Source organism: Ooceraea biroi, chromosome 11 (assembly GCF_003672135.1).
Source record: "Ooceraea biroi isolate clonal line C1 chromosome 11, Obir_v5.4, whole genome shotgun sequence".
Taxonomy (NCBI): Eukaryota; Metazoa; Arthropoda; class Insecta; order Hymenoptera; family Formicidae; genus Ooceraea; species Ooceraea biroi.
Window position 1 is genome coordinate 397,472 of NC_039516.1, and position 17,254 is coordinate 414,725.

At 34.5% G+C, this 17,254-nt stretch overlaps 4 protein-coding genes and 1 non-coding gene across 10 annotated transcripts; 3 read left to right on the forward strand and 2 right to left on the reverse strand.

Annotated features, from left to right (window-relative positions):
* Window positions 1-450: 450 nt before the first annotated feature.
* LOC105281507 (probable 28S ribosomal protein S16, mitochondrial) lies at window positions 451-1,331 on the forward strand. Its single transcript, XM_011342770.3, has 2 exons — window positions 451-720; window positions 946-1,331. The coding sequence occupies exons 1-2, from the start codon at window positions 598-600 to the stop codon at window positions 1,231-1,233; spliced, it is 411 nt and encodes a 136-aa protein (XP_011341072.1). The 5' UTR covers window positions 451-597; the 3' UTR covers window positions 1,234-1,331.
* On the forward strand, window positions 1,197-5,688 carry LOC105281508. 3 transcript variants are annotated; one of them, XM_011342773.3, is made up of 6 exons: window positions 1,197-1,317; window positions 3,791-4,035; window positions 4,097-4,310; window positions 4,377-4,506; window positions 4,628-4,861; window positions 4,937-5,688. In XM_011342773.3, the coding sequence occupies exons 2-6, from the start codon at window positions 3,908-3,910 to the stop codon at window positions 5,077-5,079; spliced, it is 849 nt and encodes a 282-aa protein (XP_011341075.1). In that variant the 5' UTR covers window positions 1,197-1,317; window positions 3,791-3,907; the 3' UTR covers window positions 5,080-5,688. The 3 variants fall into 3 exon arrangements, with proteins under 3 accessions (XP_011341075.1, XP_011341074.1, XP_011341076.1); XM_011342772.3 differs by lacking the exon at window positions 1,197-1,317 and adding an exon at window positions 3,485-3,698; XM_011342774.3 differs by lacking the exon at window positions 1,197-1,317 and having other exon boundaries at window positions 3,705-4,035; window positions 4,100-4,310.
* Trnai-uau lies at window positions 1,981-2,072 on the reverse strand. Its single transcript is given in 2 exon segments — window positions 1,981-2,016; window positions 2,035-2,072. It is a non-coding gene; the product is annotated as a tRNA-Ile (tRNA).
* Window positions 5,689-7,383: 1,695 nt separating the features above from the next.
* LOC105281506 (S1 RNA-binding domain-containing protein 1) lies at window positions 7,384-11,272 on the reverse strand. Of its 2 annotated transcripts, XM_011342768.3 has the most exons (3): window positions 11,072-11,272; window positions 8,963-10,808; window positions 7,384-8,789 (listed from the first exon to the last, which is right to left on the reverse strand). In XM_011342768.3, exons 2-3 carry the CDS (start codon window positions 10,721-10,723, stop codon window positions 7,995-7,997), a joined length of 2,556 nt encoding a protein of 851 aa, XP_011341070.1. In that variant the 5' UTR covers window positions 10,724-10,808; window positions 11,072-11,272; the 3' UTR covers window positions 7,384-7,994. The 2 variants fall into 2 exon arrangements, with proteins under 2 accessions (XP_011341070.1, XP_011341069.1); XM_011342767.3 differs by having other exon boundaries at window positions 8,963-11,271.
* A 321-nt stretch (window positions 11,273-11,593) lies between these two features.
* Window positions 11,594-17,238, forward strand: LOC105281503 (ubiquitin conjugation factor E4 A). 3 transcript variants are annotated; one of them, XR_894323.3, is made up of 15 exons: window positions 11,594-12,294; window positions 12,394-12,786; window positions 12,867-13,193; window positions 13,284-13,477; window positions 13,563-13,673; window positions 13,748-13,945; window positions 14,041-14,158; window positions 14,236-14,412; window positions 14,790-14,935; window positions 15,039-15,188; window positions 15,488-15,731; window positions 15,807-15,969; window positions 16,040-16,244; window positions 16,337-16,553; window positions 16,648-17,238. XR_894323.3 is itself a non-coding variant. In XM_011342758.3 (14 exons), exons 1-14 carry the CDS (start codon window positions 11,758-11,760, stop codon window positions 16,482-16,484), a joined length of 3,111 nt encoding a protein of 1,036 aa, XP_011341060.1. In that variant the 3' UTR covers window positions 16,485-16,558. The 3 variants fall into 3 exon arrangements, 1 of the variants encoding a protein (XP_011341060.1); XR_894324.3 differs by having other exon boundaries at window positions 11,758-12,294; window positions 16,631-17,238; XM_011342758.3 differs by lacking the exon at window positions 16,648-17,238 and having other exon boundaries at window positions 11,758-12,294; window positions 16,337-16,558.
* The last annotated feature ends 16 nt before the right edge of the window (window positions 17,239-17,254 follow it).

The window sequence follows — 17,254 nt, forward strand, 5'->3', positions numbered from 1 at the left end:
AAATGATTTGGCGTTGAAAGAAGCGAAAAAGAACATTATTTGGAATGATAACTATACGCTCAACTAATTTGCATTAATTATTAAAAAACTATTATTTCCCAAACTCTAAAAGTGGTTTCCTAAACTTTCCCAAATGATTCCCAAACAATTGCAATAAAAAAAAAGATTTATCATATTTGTCTGCTAACTATACGGCGGTCATTTCATTGGCTATGGAGTATCTGAAGATACACTTAAGACGATCTTAAATATAAGATTCGACTATGAATACCGGCCTTATTAGTTTACACTTCACATGCACAACTCGGCGACTTTAATCAAATCACTATTATGTTTCCGCTTGGTTTTCGCAATTTTGCATTGCAGGAATAAAAAACAGACTTTAGTATAGTAACTTATTGCGATCATGTGCACTCCATTTCGCGGTACGCAACCTTAAGTGAGTTGCGCTACTGTGTACACTGTACTTTCAGTCTGCTCCCAGTCTGCTGTTTGCACGACGCAGCATTGCGATATTTTTGTAATCTAAGTTTTATTATAGAAACTACATAAACAAGAAATTATAAAAACGTTATTAATTCTGAACAAATCAGGAACATGCCTCGATTAAATTTGCATCCGTCATCTGGAACAGGTATTAATACACCGTTCGCCAAAGCAATACGGTTTGCTCGTTATGGCTGCACCAACAGACCATTCTATCACATCGTTCTAATGGACGTAAGTACAAAGCGTATGTTAATTACATAATTCTATTTGAAAAAAGTGTCGAATTATTTTAGTTTTATATCTTTGCTTTGTATTTTTTCTGCTTAATGAAACAAATATGATTTACGTACGATTTAAACAGCATGAAAAAAGAACAACACAAGTGTAAAAAAGTTAAAAGGAGAATGTACATTTAGTGTAAAAAACGCATAAATTAATTACTTTATTTAATCTCAGGTAAAAAAAGATCCAAGAAGACCACCGATAGAACAACTCGGTACCTATGACCCCATTCCAAACGTGTACAATGAGAGATTAGTGTCCTTCAATTATGAGAGAATACAGTATTGGCTTGCTCAAGGAGCGCAGATATCCAAACCTATTGCAAATTTATTAGGACTCGCTGGATTTTTTCCCGTACATCCGAGAACGTATCTGAAAGCATGGAGAAACCGCAAAATTGCTAGGGAAAACGTTGCCAAAGAAAGCATACCTCAAGAAAATACAGTGGCATCTGGAAGTTAAGATCGAGTTCTTATGTGACAAAGTTTTTTGTACATACTTTGCAATTTATTAATAAAGTTATCACCAAGTAGTTATTACAAGAAGGTATATAATAATAATATTGCAGTATTCTGATTATCTGAAGACCTAAGAATGTAATAAAAATATTTTGGCCTCATTTGAAAAATAATTCAACTCTCTACAACTTTGGTTTTGATAATTTTTGTTAAAAAAGCATATTTTCCTAGATATTTGCACAAATTTATTGAAAAAACATGATTTTAAAGATTTTTGGGCGTTAACTTCTTAAGGAAGCATTTTTGACCCATGTAGGAAATTTCTTGTTCAGAATTAAATTTCCTAAAAATCTCAAAGTCTGCCCGGAACGTGTAGGGACACCCTTTATATATATATATATATATATATATATATATATATAAAGATTATGATTATATACATATGTATATAAGATTATATGTTTTCTACAATATAATCAACTTCTTCAATCCAACTTATCCAATTTTGCAGTTGCTTTTAAATAACAATGAATAAATGGCATAAACATAACAAATATATTATTGCGTATACAGTTACCATTGTATTAAATGTTTATATAAAAAAATATTTTTATAGTGCTCCAATTATTATTAAGATAGTCATTTTTTAGCATGAATCATGGAATGTTACTTAACAAACGTCATTAATTATTTTGCATTATCTATTTGTGTATGCATAGATTACGATATAATAATAATGTGTAAAAAAAATTTCCCCAGGTGAGGCTCGAACTCACAACCCCGGCATTGCTCACAAAGACTGTCTTATAAGTACCGTGCGCTAACCGATTGCGCCACTGGGGATTTGTATTTTCGCTTTTCTTATTAAAGTAGATTCGATAGCACAATATATATATATATGGAAATGTAACGGAAATAATGATATGTAGCGTTCGCCTGAATTATATTAATCAAGCATACATATACTCCATGAATGTTACTCAAATTCCATTTTTTCGGAAATGTCTTGCATGAAAAAATTTTATTCCACATTTTCGATTTATTTTTGTACAAGAAATTATTTCCTTTTCAGTTATATCACGATTTTATATATCTATATAAATAATTATATATAAATTACATATATGTATAGGATGTCCATTAATAACTTCTTAACGCTCGTATAGAGGTAAAACAAAAATAAATTGAGCAGAATCGAAAAGTCCTATACCATTTTGCGATCTTCGCAATAATAAAAAGGATATTAATTGATTAAGATGGAAATTAAAACGCGTCTTGCAAGGTCATCGAAGTAGTAAGCGGAGTGTTCTACTGCATATTGCATATCTCATATATAGCAATTCGTAAACATATGACAAGGATAATATATGTTATTGTATTCTTTTTTAATATTTTTGGATAGACTAAATAATTAATACAGTCCAGACATTCTGTATATTAAAAATATTAGGTGCCTTTTCCTATAAAATGCCAAAATAGTGAATTGATCGAGAAATCCATAGGAATTTTGTTAGTAAAATTCAAATGCAAAACTTTGTAAGAGAGAGAGAGAATTTTATTGACTCATATATGTCATTTTTTTGACGACTTATCGCCATCTCTCAGCTAGCTGTATTACATCACTTTGATAAAATGCTTGATTTTTATCTAATTGGGCCAGATAATTTTTAGAGGCCCTCTAAAAAATGAATATATAAATCATTGACGAAGTTTTGCAGCGACAGAATAAAGTAGAAGGCATGGGGCAAGATTAGATGAATATATTGAATGAAAGACGTACCCCAGCTAAATGTAGGCTGCTTTCCTTTTAGGGAACACAGTCGACACTTTTGACACAAATCGACACACATTGCTTTCCATTTCGAATTTGCGTATACCGCGTTCCATTGTACTGTGGCAAATTGTGTTCGAGTGTGTAATCTGTGTCGATTTGTGTCTTCTAAAAGGAAAGCAGCTGTAATCATTTTCGCTGATTGTGTAAATAGTTAATAATTATTGATTTCATATTTAGTTTTGAGTATTGACAAGGTGGGATTTTTTATGTTGAGGCAATTTATCATGCTTCTGGTAATACTCTACTTTCGGATATATATTATTCGTAAAGCGCGCGTATTTCGTCACGTCCGTTTCATATAACTTATATAAAGCGCGTGCGGCGGGGTTCTTCCCTTTCTGCCTCGGTCTTTGTTTTCGAATACAGTACAGTTAAGAGTCAAGTTCGAAGTGAGAAAGTTTTCTTTTACCTATCCTTGAGTAAATCCTATACATCACGTCACAGATTTCACTAGTTTGCTCCAACATTTTATGTAATTTTCTTTTTTCAAAAAGGTGTTTTTAGATATTTTATATTTCATATTTTTTTGTATTCATTTTCATATCGAAATTCAAAGTTGCAAAAATACCGAGTAATCGATAATATCGAATCGATAAACATCTCTACGACGCGAGTGACGCAATATGGCGCATGTGGTGCGATAGATTTTTTAACCTTATAAACCGGCATTTTTAACGTTTTATTATTCTTCTTGTTAGAGATTAAAGCAAAGTTTTTATCGTTTTAGAATGTTTTTCCGCACAAGAGACTATTGACCAACTCAGTTACAACCTGAAGTGAAAAGCCCAGTCTACATTTTAACCTTTTATTGTGAATAAACAACAGTGAGGTTGTAATCACAATAATGGAGCGGAAAGAGACAGCTCAATTGCACAAGCTGAAAGAAGAACTTTTAAAAAAAGTGATTCTATTGAGAAACAAATTAAAGGATCAAGAAGAAAGTGGACGTCAATTGCCGATTAATTTCAACATGTAATTATTTAAATAATTCAACTCTTTTTAATTACACAATTTTATTATTTTGTATTCGTAGCAGCGCACCGTCTTCTAATGACGAAGATCACAAATTATCGGAATCATTGTCCACCAAGTACAAAACTAAATTGTGTGAGATTTCCAGTCAGCTGACAGGAATAACATTTCAAAATGTCAATAAGAGATGGCTACATGACAATGTTTACGTCTACGTCGCAAAAGTGAAAACAAAAACAATTTCCTTCAATCTTGAATTAACAATAGTTTTTAAAGTACGTGACTTTATTGCAGACTGGAAAATTCTCACGAGCTATTTTTAACGGTCTTGTATTTTTCAGGATTTTAGTGATTTTAGCATCGACGACATAAGGTGCTACTTTATAGACGTTGACGATTGTTACATGATTGAGATATCTCCTTGGTTCGAGAAGATTATAAGCATGAAAAACTTTTCCCTCCTTATGTCTGGTAAACAGTTACACACACACACATACACATATGCATGCATATATATATATATACATTGTTATAATAATTAGCTATAATTTTGTCTATATATTTATTTTCAATACTTATAATTTATTTTCAGCACTATCCAATTACAATGAAAATAACATTCTTCGATCGAAAATTTTACGTAACTTAGAAGGGAACAAATATGCAAACGTTGAGCCATACACTCAGGACACTGGAGGTATATTGGTATACGTACATCCTTCTGGAGATACAGCAAAAAACTATTTAATATTTCAATGGACGATGAAATTTTTGGAATTAACATGGCACATTGAACATTTCTTTACAGTCAAGTCCACAGACATAGGTAAAAAGATAATTTTTATATCTTTTAATAATTTTTAATATCTTTAGATTTAGTAAGAAATATTTATTGGTTTAGGAGTAAGATTTTCCGAGGAAAATTATTCTTTATTAAAAGAATTCTGTAAAGTTGGTTTGACAAGAGACAGTCTTGTGGAATTATGGAATAGATTGTGCACTGCGGTCGATGCTTATCATGCTAAAAACACCAAAAATATGTAAAGAAAGTGATGTAAAACTGATTTTCTTTAATTAGCCATGACACGTGAAGATTACGCACTAACTATATTCTATTATTTAAGTAGAACAGTTGAAAGTTGTATAGTGAAGATGTTAAGCGCACATGCGCACACAGAGGAAGAGAGAGTGAGATTAAAATGTATTAAGTCTAATGTAACATATTTTTTTATGGAAATGATAGAAATGTAACATTCCGTTTAAAAAAGATTGATAAAGAGACAAAAAATATTGATACCTTAAAAATTATTTTATTTAATTATGTAGTTATTTTATGTAATTATTTTATATGTAGCAACGAAAGACAATGTATCATTGTATTTGAAACTGAAGTTAACCAGTAAAATCTTTCTTTAAGTTTTTAATTCTAAATCCTTTTTTATATTAAATAATATTTTTATATTAATAACTCTTTCGACTTACTTAGTGTTTATTAGTATTATACGACTATTAATATTTATTGGATTTTATAACTTTATCTCTTATCATTATGTGCATAGCATTCTTCTGAAAACAAGTAATATTAGTTGTTATCTTTGCGCAAATTAGTGAGAGAAAGATTTGTGTAAAATAAATATTTTGGAAAAAGTTCAATATGTTCATTATTTATAGGACAACAGTACAGAAAAAAATTACATGCAGCAGCATTTGTATGTTATTTTGTAATGTTATTTTGATTAAATACATAAACCACATATATAGTTGAACGACTGAAGAAACGCTTTGCATGTAAGAACAATATAACTAAAGAATGAGAAGATTAAAGATTAAACTAAAAATTAAAGGATTGGTAATGATAACATAATATAAATAATATAATATAGATGAAATATTTAATAAATATTTAATATTAGGTATACAAAAGTTTTAATCATTTTTCGCATGTTTTCCCTTTACTTTTTAAATACATAATATATGCAATTAGTTCAGTTCAAAATACTTACCCTTTTTTATGATTTTCTGCCATATCTCGGGTAAATTTCAAATACTTTTGCGAAAAACAATGTGTTCGTATCTCAACTACGTCTCGAAAGTATTATTCGGTGAAAAAGTACTGCATCGATTGGAATAAGTAGTAATCCGAAAATGTGCCAAGTTGAGTGAATACACCGCGTGCAGAAAAACTTTCCTAAATTATTTCAAAATGATTTGCTGATTGATCTAAAACAGCACATTCAGAAATAAATCTGCCTATTTAAATTTACCTATATATTTAAATATCAAATAGTAATTCTGGTATTTCTCTATTTTGCTGTGAGAGTCGACAGGAGTGACAATAGAACCTTTAGCGGAATAAAACTGAATTATGGAATCATACTTTTCGTTTTTTGGTCTCAATATGAAGATCAGCGGATTATAATTATAATAAAAAATAAAGACATCTATATGATAAAAACATAATAAAAAACATCTATATAATAAAAAAATAAAGACATCTATATAATAGACATCTATATTACATAGATGTCTGTCTATAATAATTGTGATATTCGTGTTCAAGAGAATCAACCTTCGTAAACAGCGATTTTTTTTTAAAAAAAGGTCTAAAAAGGTTTTTTCTTTGATAATAAAAAATTTATTAAAAATAAAAGTATAGGATTTCATACAACCACACTTACACTTTAAAAGTGTGGTTGTATGAAATCCTATACTTTTATTTTTAATAAATTTTTGAGATCACAATTGCAAAATCGAGCTCTTTACGAAGATTTATACATGTACAAGGAATACTTACGTACAAAAAAAGGATAGGAAAATATATTATTTCTCAATGGCGAAAAAGAAAAGGTACGAAATTTATGTTGCATAAATACTTAGGTAATTAATAAATAAATAATTAGGTATATATTACCTAAAGTGTAATTGATAGTGGACATTGTATATTTGTAAATAGGAAATTTTAGATAATTTTGAGAGCTTATTTCTGTGTTTTATTATATATAATACTTTTTAAGCATTTTAATAATAAATAATGACATTTTAGTGCCTATTATGTGATAAGAGTTTTGAATATTCCCTTTTCTAGCAATAACAATTTCCTTTAGATGATTTATAGTTACATTTGTAGGACTGACAATGAAGTTTATTATTTATTATATTATTGGGGAAATCTAATTTTATTAACGAAACAATACAAATGATTACATGTGGAAAGCTGCAAGTAATTGATTTTGATCCACAATGTTATCCTCCCTTTAGACGAAGAAATGCTTGCTGATGACTGCATATGGAGAGAAAATTCAGCACGGCAGAGATTTGTTGTAAGAAAAAATAAAGTCACAAATTGTATACTATGTACATAATTGATAATTTTTTTATTGTCTTTTGTCTGGTGCCACAAAATAATCTAAATACATTTCTTAGCTTAGTTTAATCTGAACATAATTTGATTGACACTTATTTTGGCATGAAACTGTTAAAACTACTAAACTCCAAGTAGGATATATACACCTTAGTAAAAATGCTAAGTATCCGTAAAGAATGTTGCACATGTTCTCTATAAAAATTAAGTCTCAATGCCACAAAAAAGTAGAATTTCAGACCGATGCGTTTATTGGTTTCTTTGGTTCGGTCGTGTAAAGTAAACAACTTTTTTTTTCAATTTTAATAAAAGTTTAATAGTTTTTTTTAATGGATAAAGTTGAATATCGCGCAGTGATAAAATATTTCGTTTTAACAGGTTTAACGCCAATAGAAATAAAAACTGAGGGTTGATTCAATGTTTTGGGAGCATCCTCATCATTGTTTTCAGGTAATACGTAAAATTTTAATAAGAAAAATCTACAGAAAAATCAATTTAAAAAAATAGTAGACTGTGATAATCAGCAGCAAAAATTAATAATAAATTAAACAAAAATCTATCAATATTTTTTTCACCCACAATGCGAGTGTCCGATTATCTATAACGTTTTTTCTAGCTCGAGACCTATTCGTTTGCGACTTGATTCGATGTCAATTACCTTCACTTCTACGCGCTGGCCTACACACAGAGCTTGATTTTTCATTTTCGAATTGTGGATCAGTCCGTTCGTACCGACGCCTATATCCACGAACGCACCGAAATGCGTGACGTTTTGCACAGCGCCGCTCAAGACGACGCCGATGCTCAGGTCGTTGAGGCTCCGCATGCTGTCGCGGAACAGCGGACTGTTCAACTTCAATCGTATGTCCTCGCCTCTCTTCATGGTCAAAGCTTCAACTATGACCTCCATGGTGCTCTCGGTGGTGTCCATCCGCACGACAAGCTCCGCACGTTCCTTCTGCGCGCAAAACTTTATCCGCTCAATAAATTCCGGAGTGCCCAGGTCATCCAGCTTGCACTGGCAGTATTTTATGAACTCGGTCGCTATCGCGTACGATTCCGGATGGATCCACGTCTGGTCTAAGGGATTGAGGTCGTCGTCCTTGAGTCTTGCTTTCTTCGATTTTGTTTCCACATTTTTTTCCGTTTTTTTCTCGTTGCCTGCAGCCGTTTCCGGTAAGATTCTTATAAATCCGGCGCATTGCTCGAAGGTTTTGCTACCGATACCCTTGACTTTCAACAATTGTTTTCTGTTCTTAAACGGTCCATGGTTGGTTCGCCAATTTATGATACTCGCAGCCCTGGAATTCGTAAGACCGGCTATTCTCCGCAGGAGACACTGAGAGGCTGTGTTGATATCCACTCCCACAAAACTCACAGCCTCTGTGACAACCTGTAACAAATTATATATTAATTATATTTATTTATTTATCATATTAAATATTTATTATATAATTCTAAAATTAATTCTACAATTCATCATATAATATTTAAACTCCACTGGACATCTTGGTATCTTCATTTCATTAAACATTACCATTAAACAGCAATTAAATTTGTACTAACTTCGTCTAACGTATTCAGCAGTTGTTTCTCAGGAAGGTCATGCTGATACATTCCGACTCCCAGATGCTTCGGTTCCACCTTGACCAATTCGGCCAGTGGATCCTGCAAGCGCCTCGCTATTGAGACAGCCGACACCAAATTTGGATCGAGGTCAAGGAACTCGGATTTTGCTTCAGGACTGCAACTGTAGACCGAGGCTCCAGACTCGTTGACGATGGTGTACGTCACCTTGAAGTCGAATGCATTCGACTCTCTTATCCGTGTCAGGAACTGTTCCGTCTCCCTGCACGCCGTGCCGTTTCCCAGGGCCAGCAGCGAGCACCTGTGCTTCTTCACCAGCTTCGCCAATGCGTTGGCCGAGTGTTCGAAATTCCCAGACTGATTATGAGGATATATAACGGCAGTCTCGAGGACATCACCGTGCTCAGATACGACGGCAAGCTTGCATCCATGACGAAAGCCCGGGTCTATACCGAGAATGACTTTACCCCGAACGGGAGGAGTGAGCAGCAGCTGTTTGACGTTGGTCGCGAAGACGTTGATAGACGCCGTTTCCGCCCTCTCCTTTAGTTCGCTTCTCAGGCGGCGTTTTATCAAGGGCTTCATCATCTTCTTGTAGGCGTAATCGATGCTCTCGTTAAGCAAATCTATCATTGCCTTTGCAATTCTCTGCCTTTGATGCGTGTACAGCGACAGGCAATACTTTTTCCACTGTTGTTCAAGGGCGTCCGGAATGACGATTTTCACTTTGATGACCTTCTGCGACTCGGCTCGGTTAATGGCCAGTATCTGGTGCGGCTTGATGTTCCTTTCCCTCATCTTGAAGTCGAAATACTGTTCGTACTTTTGCTCAGAGGCAGAGCACGCTGCGCTTTTTGCATCACTTGTTTTGCACAGGGTTGTGTGTATTTCTATGACGGTTGTCTTCCGTAGGGAAAATGCTCTGTCGAAAACCCTCTTGTCCTTGCTGATGATATGCGCCGTCAGGCACACAACGTTGCTCATCACCTCATCCTTGTTCCGCAAACCCTTCTTCCCTTCGTCTATCAAGGACGCCAGCGGCGGTATCTCTCGACCGTGCAAAACGGCGTGGCTGACGGGTCCCAGACCCAGCTCCATTGCTTTATCTGCGAGTCGTTTTGAGGCCGGTTTGTACAGGGAATAAATGTCCTCAAGGTCACCGAGAGACTTGGCGGACGTTATGGCGGAATGAACTTCCAGTGACCATTTTCCCAACTTGTCAATAGCCTTGATGATCGTCGCAGCGCGATGCTTGATGACCTTCACTTGCTCGTAGCTGTCCTTGAGTATTCTCAGTTGATCTGGCGTCATGGACCCTGTTACGCCTCTCCTGTATCTCGCGATGAAAGGTATAGTATGATCTTCGTCAAAGAGTTTCACTAAATTCTCAGCAATATTTTTTTCTACATTGTTGACCTCCTGCATGTAATCGACGGTGGTCCACTCTGAACACTCGGCGAAGCTGGAGCTTGCCAAAACTCTTTCCTCATTTTTTATATCTTGTTTCACTTTGGTCTTGTTGAAATCCTTTTGACTCAACTCCAACAGTTCTATATTCGCATTGTCAGCTGATACTGATTCTTCAATCTTTATTTTTTTGTTGGGCGCACAGAAGTCTTCTTCTTGGCGCTGCTTTTTCACTGGTTTTTTAATATTAATAACACTTTTCTTTGGCATTTTTGTCGCTGGTTTTATATCAGGTTTTCTTGACTTCTTCTTTGTTTCTTTATATTCTTCCATTACTAATCCTTGTGTAATCCAATAATCATGAAGTCATGTCATAGTATTCATCAAGTCTGGTAGTTTTAATCGGTATTTGGTTATCCTTGTTTCACAACAATGGTTCATTTGTAGTTTATATACTCAAAATAATAATTGCTAAATTTTATATACTCTTTGAAATTTTAATTTTATTTACTCCTTTTTTTATATATTCTTATTATTATATTCTCTTTGATACTTTTATTTCAACAAATATTTTTCATGTTAAAAGTTTAAACAAACAAGTTAGATTATACACCTCAAAGTACAAATAAACATGAAGTTCAATTATTACTTGACATAACAAATTATAACAAAACATGTTACCTAAATGAACGAATGAACGTAGGATGAACTATCAAAGACATAAATGTGAATTTTTCCTTCAACAGAATTTTCATTAACACGTGTCCGACTGTCCGCAGGTTGCAATTGTTGAAAGAGCTTCGGTGAACTTCGTATTTCAAACTTTTCGATGCATTCGTGAAATTCGATGCCCACTAACTACAAGTATTAAAGATTAATAATCGTACGAGAAGTGGCATGACTGCAGTCCGATAGCGCCCTCTCAGAAATAATGCGGCCAAAATAAAAATCAATATATTCTAGTAAATTTGCTAGTAAATTTGAAATGATAGAGAATTTTTCCCCAAGATCTATGGTCACTGCACACTGGACGCGATGGGCGATCCAATGAGAGCTCCGCTTTTCCAAACGTTTCTATCTCTAGCAGAGCTCTCATTGGATGTCGCTTATCGCTCATCACTAATCGCGAAAAGTGCATTATCATTCTACATGTAGCGCTGACTTCGCGTGACATTATACCGAGTACAATCTTGTATCAATGAAACAATGATCAAACATATTGGCATATGGCCGATGGCCGATAGCTGATGGAGAATATGGATTTCTTGGCACCCTGGAACTCTGATAAAAAGTTTTAATTTTCTTGCAGTCTGTTGTATCCAGTTAAGTTTTTTAAGATGCCCAAGTTGTGAACGACAGTCACGATCATGTGCGACAATATCCAAGGCAACCCATTTGCCGGGCTGTTTTCAACGGATAATGATGCTGTCTCATTCTCCACGCAACATCATGCGATTGTTGATGAAAGCAGCAATACCAATTATGTGGAACGCTCGTCGGACACGGTTAAGGAGGAATCCAAGAATACGGAGCCTAGGAGTTTGGACGACAAGGTTGACCAGCTTATGGCGCGTGTGTTTGGCTTGACATTGCGTCGAGACAGGAACAATCCTCCAGAGAGATCCCTCGTGTTCATCGACGCGGATTCGATTGAACATGCTGTTTTCGAGCGCTTGATGCTGCCAAATCCGAAACCCGAGTGGACATGCGACAATGTGTCCAGTAATGTTGATAATCACATAGTTCAAATGCAAGTTATAACTTACCTTTATGAATGTTACTGCCGTTTAAAGCACTACCAGAGTCACAGTGATTTGCAAAGTACTGTAAAAAATGCTTGCCAAATTGTATTAAGAAATACCAGCACAGCTTTGCAGGAGCCAGATTTGTTCCAGTATCAAGAGGTAGGACTACTTACGCAACTATATAGAAATTTATATCGTGTAAAATAATAAGGTGTATCAGCATACAAGAGTAATTGTATATTTGTTGCTCTTATCTAGGTTCATAATCAGTTTGTTACTTTATTTATGGACGATGGTATATCAAAGCTAGAATTATCATCATTTCTTACTGGTATAGTGGAAGAATTAATAATGGCGAATGGGGAAAATGTAGAGGATGCAGTTGCAAAGTCATTTGCGCCTGTTCTTGATATCGTTCATAAAGACGCAGCCCAGAGCAATCTCTTTACCTTTCGCCAACAGTGGTTTACTTTACTCCATGCATTTTCTACTATCGAGCCACTGGCAAAGTTGTTGATTCGTCATAGTGCACCGAAAAATGATCAGGGTTGCGCATATGCGGACACATTGCTAGGTGCGTTGTTCAACATAAGCTGTCTACCAAAAACAGCTAAAGACCCATATGATCTCTTCGATAAACCTCTGCAGCAAGTATGAAGTCTTTTTCTTATTAGTTATGTAACCGTTTAAGTCATTATAACTGTAATTTGTCTTTAATTGGAACTTTACAGTCAAATGCAGTCATGGAGAGTACTATATGGTTAGCCATGAATAGCTTGAGCGAAGCTTTAGACAAAGTTTTTCATTCCTTATTGAAATGTTCAATGGAAATTCGTCATTTGACCCTACGATGGCTGGGTAATTGCCTTCACGTGAATGCAAACAGAGGGAAACTTTGGAACTCTCACATGGAAATGGGATTGCTGGGAGTGTTGTGCGTGTCAGATGGTTTCATGCTGAATGTCAGCAATGTATTGTTACGTCTTTGTCAACCGTTCTGCATTAAATTAAGTGACGCTAAAGTACCAAAAATAGATCCTACATATTGCAGTGCCGAGGTGAGTTCTCTGATAATTTCGAAGAAATTGTATCACAATATCGTTTATTCATTGGAACCTATTTATTTACTGCATAAATTCTATTTTTAGGCAAACGACGAAGCCGAGAGTCTACAACGTGGTATACACATGAAAGGATTGAGTACAGAGACGTGTTTGGTACCAGTACCAGAGGGCGAAAGTCGACCGGTCGCGGAGATATTTGGATTCATAACCGAATGCTTCTTCCTCACGCATCGTGCGTTAGACCTTGGCTACAGAGTTGTACTCGACAAGCTCTTGAGGTATGATACAATGTAAAATTATTTTACTACTGTTAAGCAACTTAAACTTATTGTCAAAAATATTTTGTCATTCTCCATCACGCAGAACGAATCAAGATTTGGTCAGGATACAGAGGGCTTACAACGATGCTCGAACGGGTGGAAGTTCAGAGGTGCTAGAACTCATATCGCAGCAAATGGAAACTGAGATGATAAAGTATGATGAAATTGTAATTTGTTATGCTTCTTACGTGTCTTGTTTTGCGACTATATGTATATATTTTGCCGTAGATACTTGTCTCTTAAAACGAGTCTTCTAATACCAGAGATGTTGGAACGCTTGGCAAGATTTCATGCGATGACAGCGTTCTGGTTGGTACAAGTGAATTTGCATGTTGTAAATGAAGAAGAGGCCAAACGAAATTTCATACCAGAACCATACACACCTGTTACATTCCCATTACCAAAAGCTGTTCCAATTACATTGAGGTGTGTCAAGTGTATACCACGATTACAACGAACAATTCGAAGGTTGACGCACAATTTTTTAATTTAATTCAATTGAATTTCTTTAATTTGCACAGGTGCATTCCCGAGTTCGTAGTCGAAAATACAATCGGATTTTTGTGTTTCTTACGTCGCTTGAGTCCGAACACGTTTGAGGAGCAAGGTCCGAGTTTTTTAAATCCAATCTTAACAGAGGTATCTGGAGAATTCAAAGCGAGCCGCACAATTGCTTTAATTGCGACTGTTAAAATTGTGTATATTGATTCCTTTAGATTATAGTTCTCATGGAGTCACAGCATCGTCTGTACAATCCGCATTTGCGCGCACGTTTAGCTGAGAGCCTGGAGGCTCTCCTGCCGATTACGGATGAGAACGATACTCCAGCTGCACCTAGCTTGGGAATATTCCATAGGGAACAATTATTTCTCACTCATCCACATAGGCAGCATGTGAGTAGAATTCTATGTAAGATTCATTAGAGTACTCGAGCCCTCACTGCATATTAAAAGTAAAAAAATCATATGAATTACAAAAGTTGGTAGCGTTATTTCAGTGAAATTATATATATGTTTATATATAAATAATATGTAGAAATTAAAATATAATTAAATAACTAAATAATTAAATTAAATTAAAATATATATAATATTACATATTTCTGTATAATAATATATATATAAATTTTATATAATTTCTTATTTCTATTAATAATTATATTCATAATTATTATCATAATTTAATGAAGCTATAATGAAATATTAAAAGTTTTATCAATCTTAACATAAAAGAATAACGATGTGGTTTCCATATGTTATTTTGTTTATAGGTAATTGTCAACTTACTGCATGTATTTGTAAGCATCGAAATGACGGGACAGAGTGTACAGTTCGAGCAAAAGTTCAACTATCGTCGTCCGATGTACATTGTCATGGATTATCTATGGAAGCTTGCTGAACATCGTAACAAGTTTATGTAAGATATGTTTAGTCAAATCCGTTTTTGTTTTCCGCTTAAAGTTTATAGTCACAGTACGAATGAAACGCATCTCGTATAAATAATAAATGTAATGCGATAGTGCTTTAGCTCAAGAAGCGGAGGACAACATGGAAGCAGTTCAACCACCGTTGTTTTTACGTTTCATCAATTTACTAATGAATGATGCTGTGTTTCTCTTGGACGAAGCTCTATCGAATATGGCGCAATTAAAACAAATATTACAAGCTAGGTACTTGCAGAACATATATAATTATTAGATTGTCCATGTCGACCTCCTTAGCAAAATTCTGCATTAATATAAATTTGTCCTGCGTCTGAATCCTGTAAAAAAATCTACGCAGACTTTCCGGTAACGCTAAACTTGATATTAATTTTTAATGCAGAATTTTGAATTTTGTCGAGGAAGTCGGCATGTACTTTCCAGTTAACCCAATATATGATTTTCATTATATGTAAAATTATTTTTTATTCCTTCTTTTTTATTTTTAAATCTATCCAACACTATGTAATAATGTTTTGTATCGTAAGAGAAAACGGAGAGTGGAACAAACTGCCGCCGAATGAACGCGAGCAGCAGGCAGGCTATCTCCAGCACATTGGTATGATCGCTCGTTTTGACAATATTCTGGGTAGAAAAACTATACAAACGATAAAAATGTTGACCACTGAGATAAAGTCGATCTTTTGTCATCCGACCATGGTGGATCGTATCACTTCTATGCTTAATTATTTACTATTACAATTGGTAGGACCGAATAAAAAGAATCTAAAGGTAAGTATTTTCGAAATTTGTAAACGTCACGAGTTAGAAATAATATTTGTAATTCCGCATTTGTGTAAACTTCAGGTAAACGATCAGAAAGAATACGCGTTCAATCCTGCGAACTTGGTGCTGAATATATGCGAGATCTACATCAATTTGAGTAAAAGTGAAAGCTTTATTCTAGCCGTGTCACAAGACGGACGTTCTTATAGTACAGAACTCTTTAAACTTGCTGAAAATGTGCTTGGTAAGTGTTTGTGTATTTTTCTTAGCACAATTTACTAGTGGAAAATTGCAAAAACATATATATATTCTAGTTCGCATCGGTGGTGTGGGTATATTGGGAGATTTGAATCAATTTGCAAAGAGCGTGGAGAAAGCCGCGAATCAGAAACGAGAGGAAGATGAAATTCTGGCAGGCGCTCCGGACGAATTTCTGGACCCGATTATGTCGACCGTAATGACGGATCCTGTAATTTTACCATCGTCGAGAATAACTATCGATCGTCAAACTATAGCAAGGTATATTCTTGCCACCAATTCAAGCTATACGTAAAATTTTTACATTACATGTATCACGATCTAATTTGCATATCTTGCTAAATTTATTTCAGACATTTACTGAGCGATCAAACTGATCCTTTCAATCGATCTCCACTTACTATGGACATGATCAAACCAAATGTTGAACTTCAACAAAAAATACAAGAGTGGATATCGCAAAAAAAACAAGAGAAAATATCGTTAAATACTGTTACATAAATTATCAATTGTTGTGTCACGATAGAGAGAGTGACATCGAAGCTCATATATTTGCACAACTTCTCAAAGGTAAACAAATTGCAAAACAAAAAATTATGCACATCGGTGACGATAACTGTTTATAAAATTGTTTTGTTCTGATAAAGAAAATCTGAATTTACAGAAATCATTATGAAGCGGACACATTTCATTCCATTCTTATTTGTTGTCGATTGCTTGCATCTGAGTCTTGGCGCTTTCGTAGACAATTGAAAATTCAATTTATTGATCACTCCAATTGTATGAAGTGTAAACAGTTTTTCGAGAAACCAAATTACTGTCCAAGTAAGTAAACATAAGTAGAAAGGAATGGATCGTGTGCATATCGTCGCAGGAGACGTTGAGCCATCTCCGTGTGGAAAGTAATCGGCAATTGATTCGTCGAAGTATTATTGAAAAGCTTTAATTCTTGTCGCCCGACAAGTCCTTCCTATTCTACTTGCGACAGCATCGTGACTCACTTCTCGCTCATTTACGTTTTTATGGATTCAAGGATAGATGAATCATTTTACATACAAATTTTGCAATGTATTATAATTATGTACAGGGTTACAAACAGATGTAGAATTACACACAGCAATTGTATCAGTAACAATTACTGATATATTATAAAATGTTTATGTAAACGGCATGTGATTTTAGAAATCGATATCGAAAACGTGATTGTACATTGTGTTTCCATTTATTGTGCAGAATAAATCCTATTTATGGACATAACTCGAGGGAATTTT

Bases quoted from the DNA above. Each gene is read 5' to 3' on its own strand.
- LOC105281506 (XM_011342768.3), bottom strand. From the start codon at position 10,723: ATGGAAGAATATAAAGAAACAAAGAAGAAGTCAAGAAAACCTGATATA. The intron at 8,790-8,962 runs GTTAGTACAAAT...AATTTGTTACAG, and splicing joins TGCTGAATACGTTAGACGAA to GTTGTCACAGAGGCTGTGAG.
- LOC105281508 (XM_011342773.3), top strand. From the start codon at position 3,908: ATGGAGCGGAAAGAGACAGCTCAATTGCACAAGCTGAAAGAAGAACTT. The intron at 4,036-4,096 runs GTAATTATTTAA...TTGTATTCGTAG, and splicing joins TTGCCGATTAATTTCAACAT to CAGCGCACCGTCTTCTAATG. The intron at 4,862-4,936 runs GTAAAAAGATAA...TTATTGGTTTAG, and splicing joins AGTCAAGTCCACAGACATAG to GAGTAAGATTTTCCGAGGAA.
- LOC105281503 (XM_011342758.3), top strand. From the start codon at position 11,758: ATGTGCGACAATATCCAAGGCAACCCATTTGCCGGGCTGTTTTCAACG. The intron at 12,295-12,393 runs GTAGGACTACTT...GCTCTTATCTAG, and splicing joins ATTTGTTCCAGTATCAAGAG to GTTCATAATCAGTTTGTTAC. The intron at 14,159-14,235 runs GTATCTGGAGAA...TGATTCCTTTAG, and splicing joins TAAATCCAATCTTAACAGAG to ATTATAGTTCTCATGGAGTC.
- LOC105281507 (XM_011342770.3), top strand. From the start codon at position 598: ATGCCTCGATTAAATTTGCATCCGTCATCTGGAACAGGTATTAATACA. The intron at 721-945 runs GTAAGTACAAAG...ATTTAATCTCAG, and splicing joins ATCACATCGTTCTAATGGAC to GTAAAAAAAGATCCAAGAAG.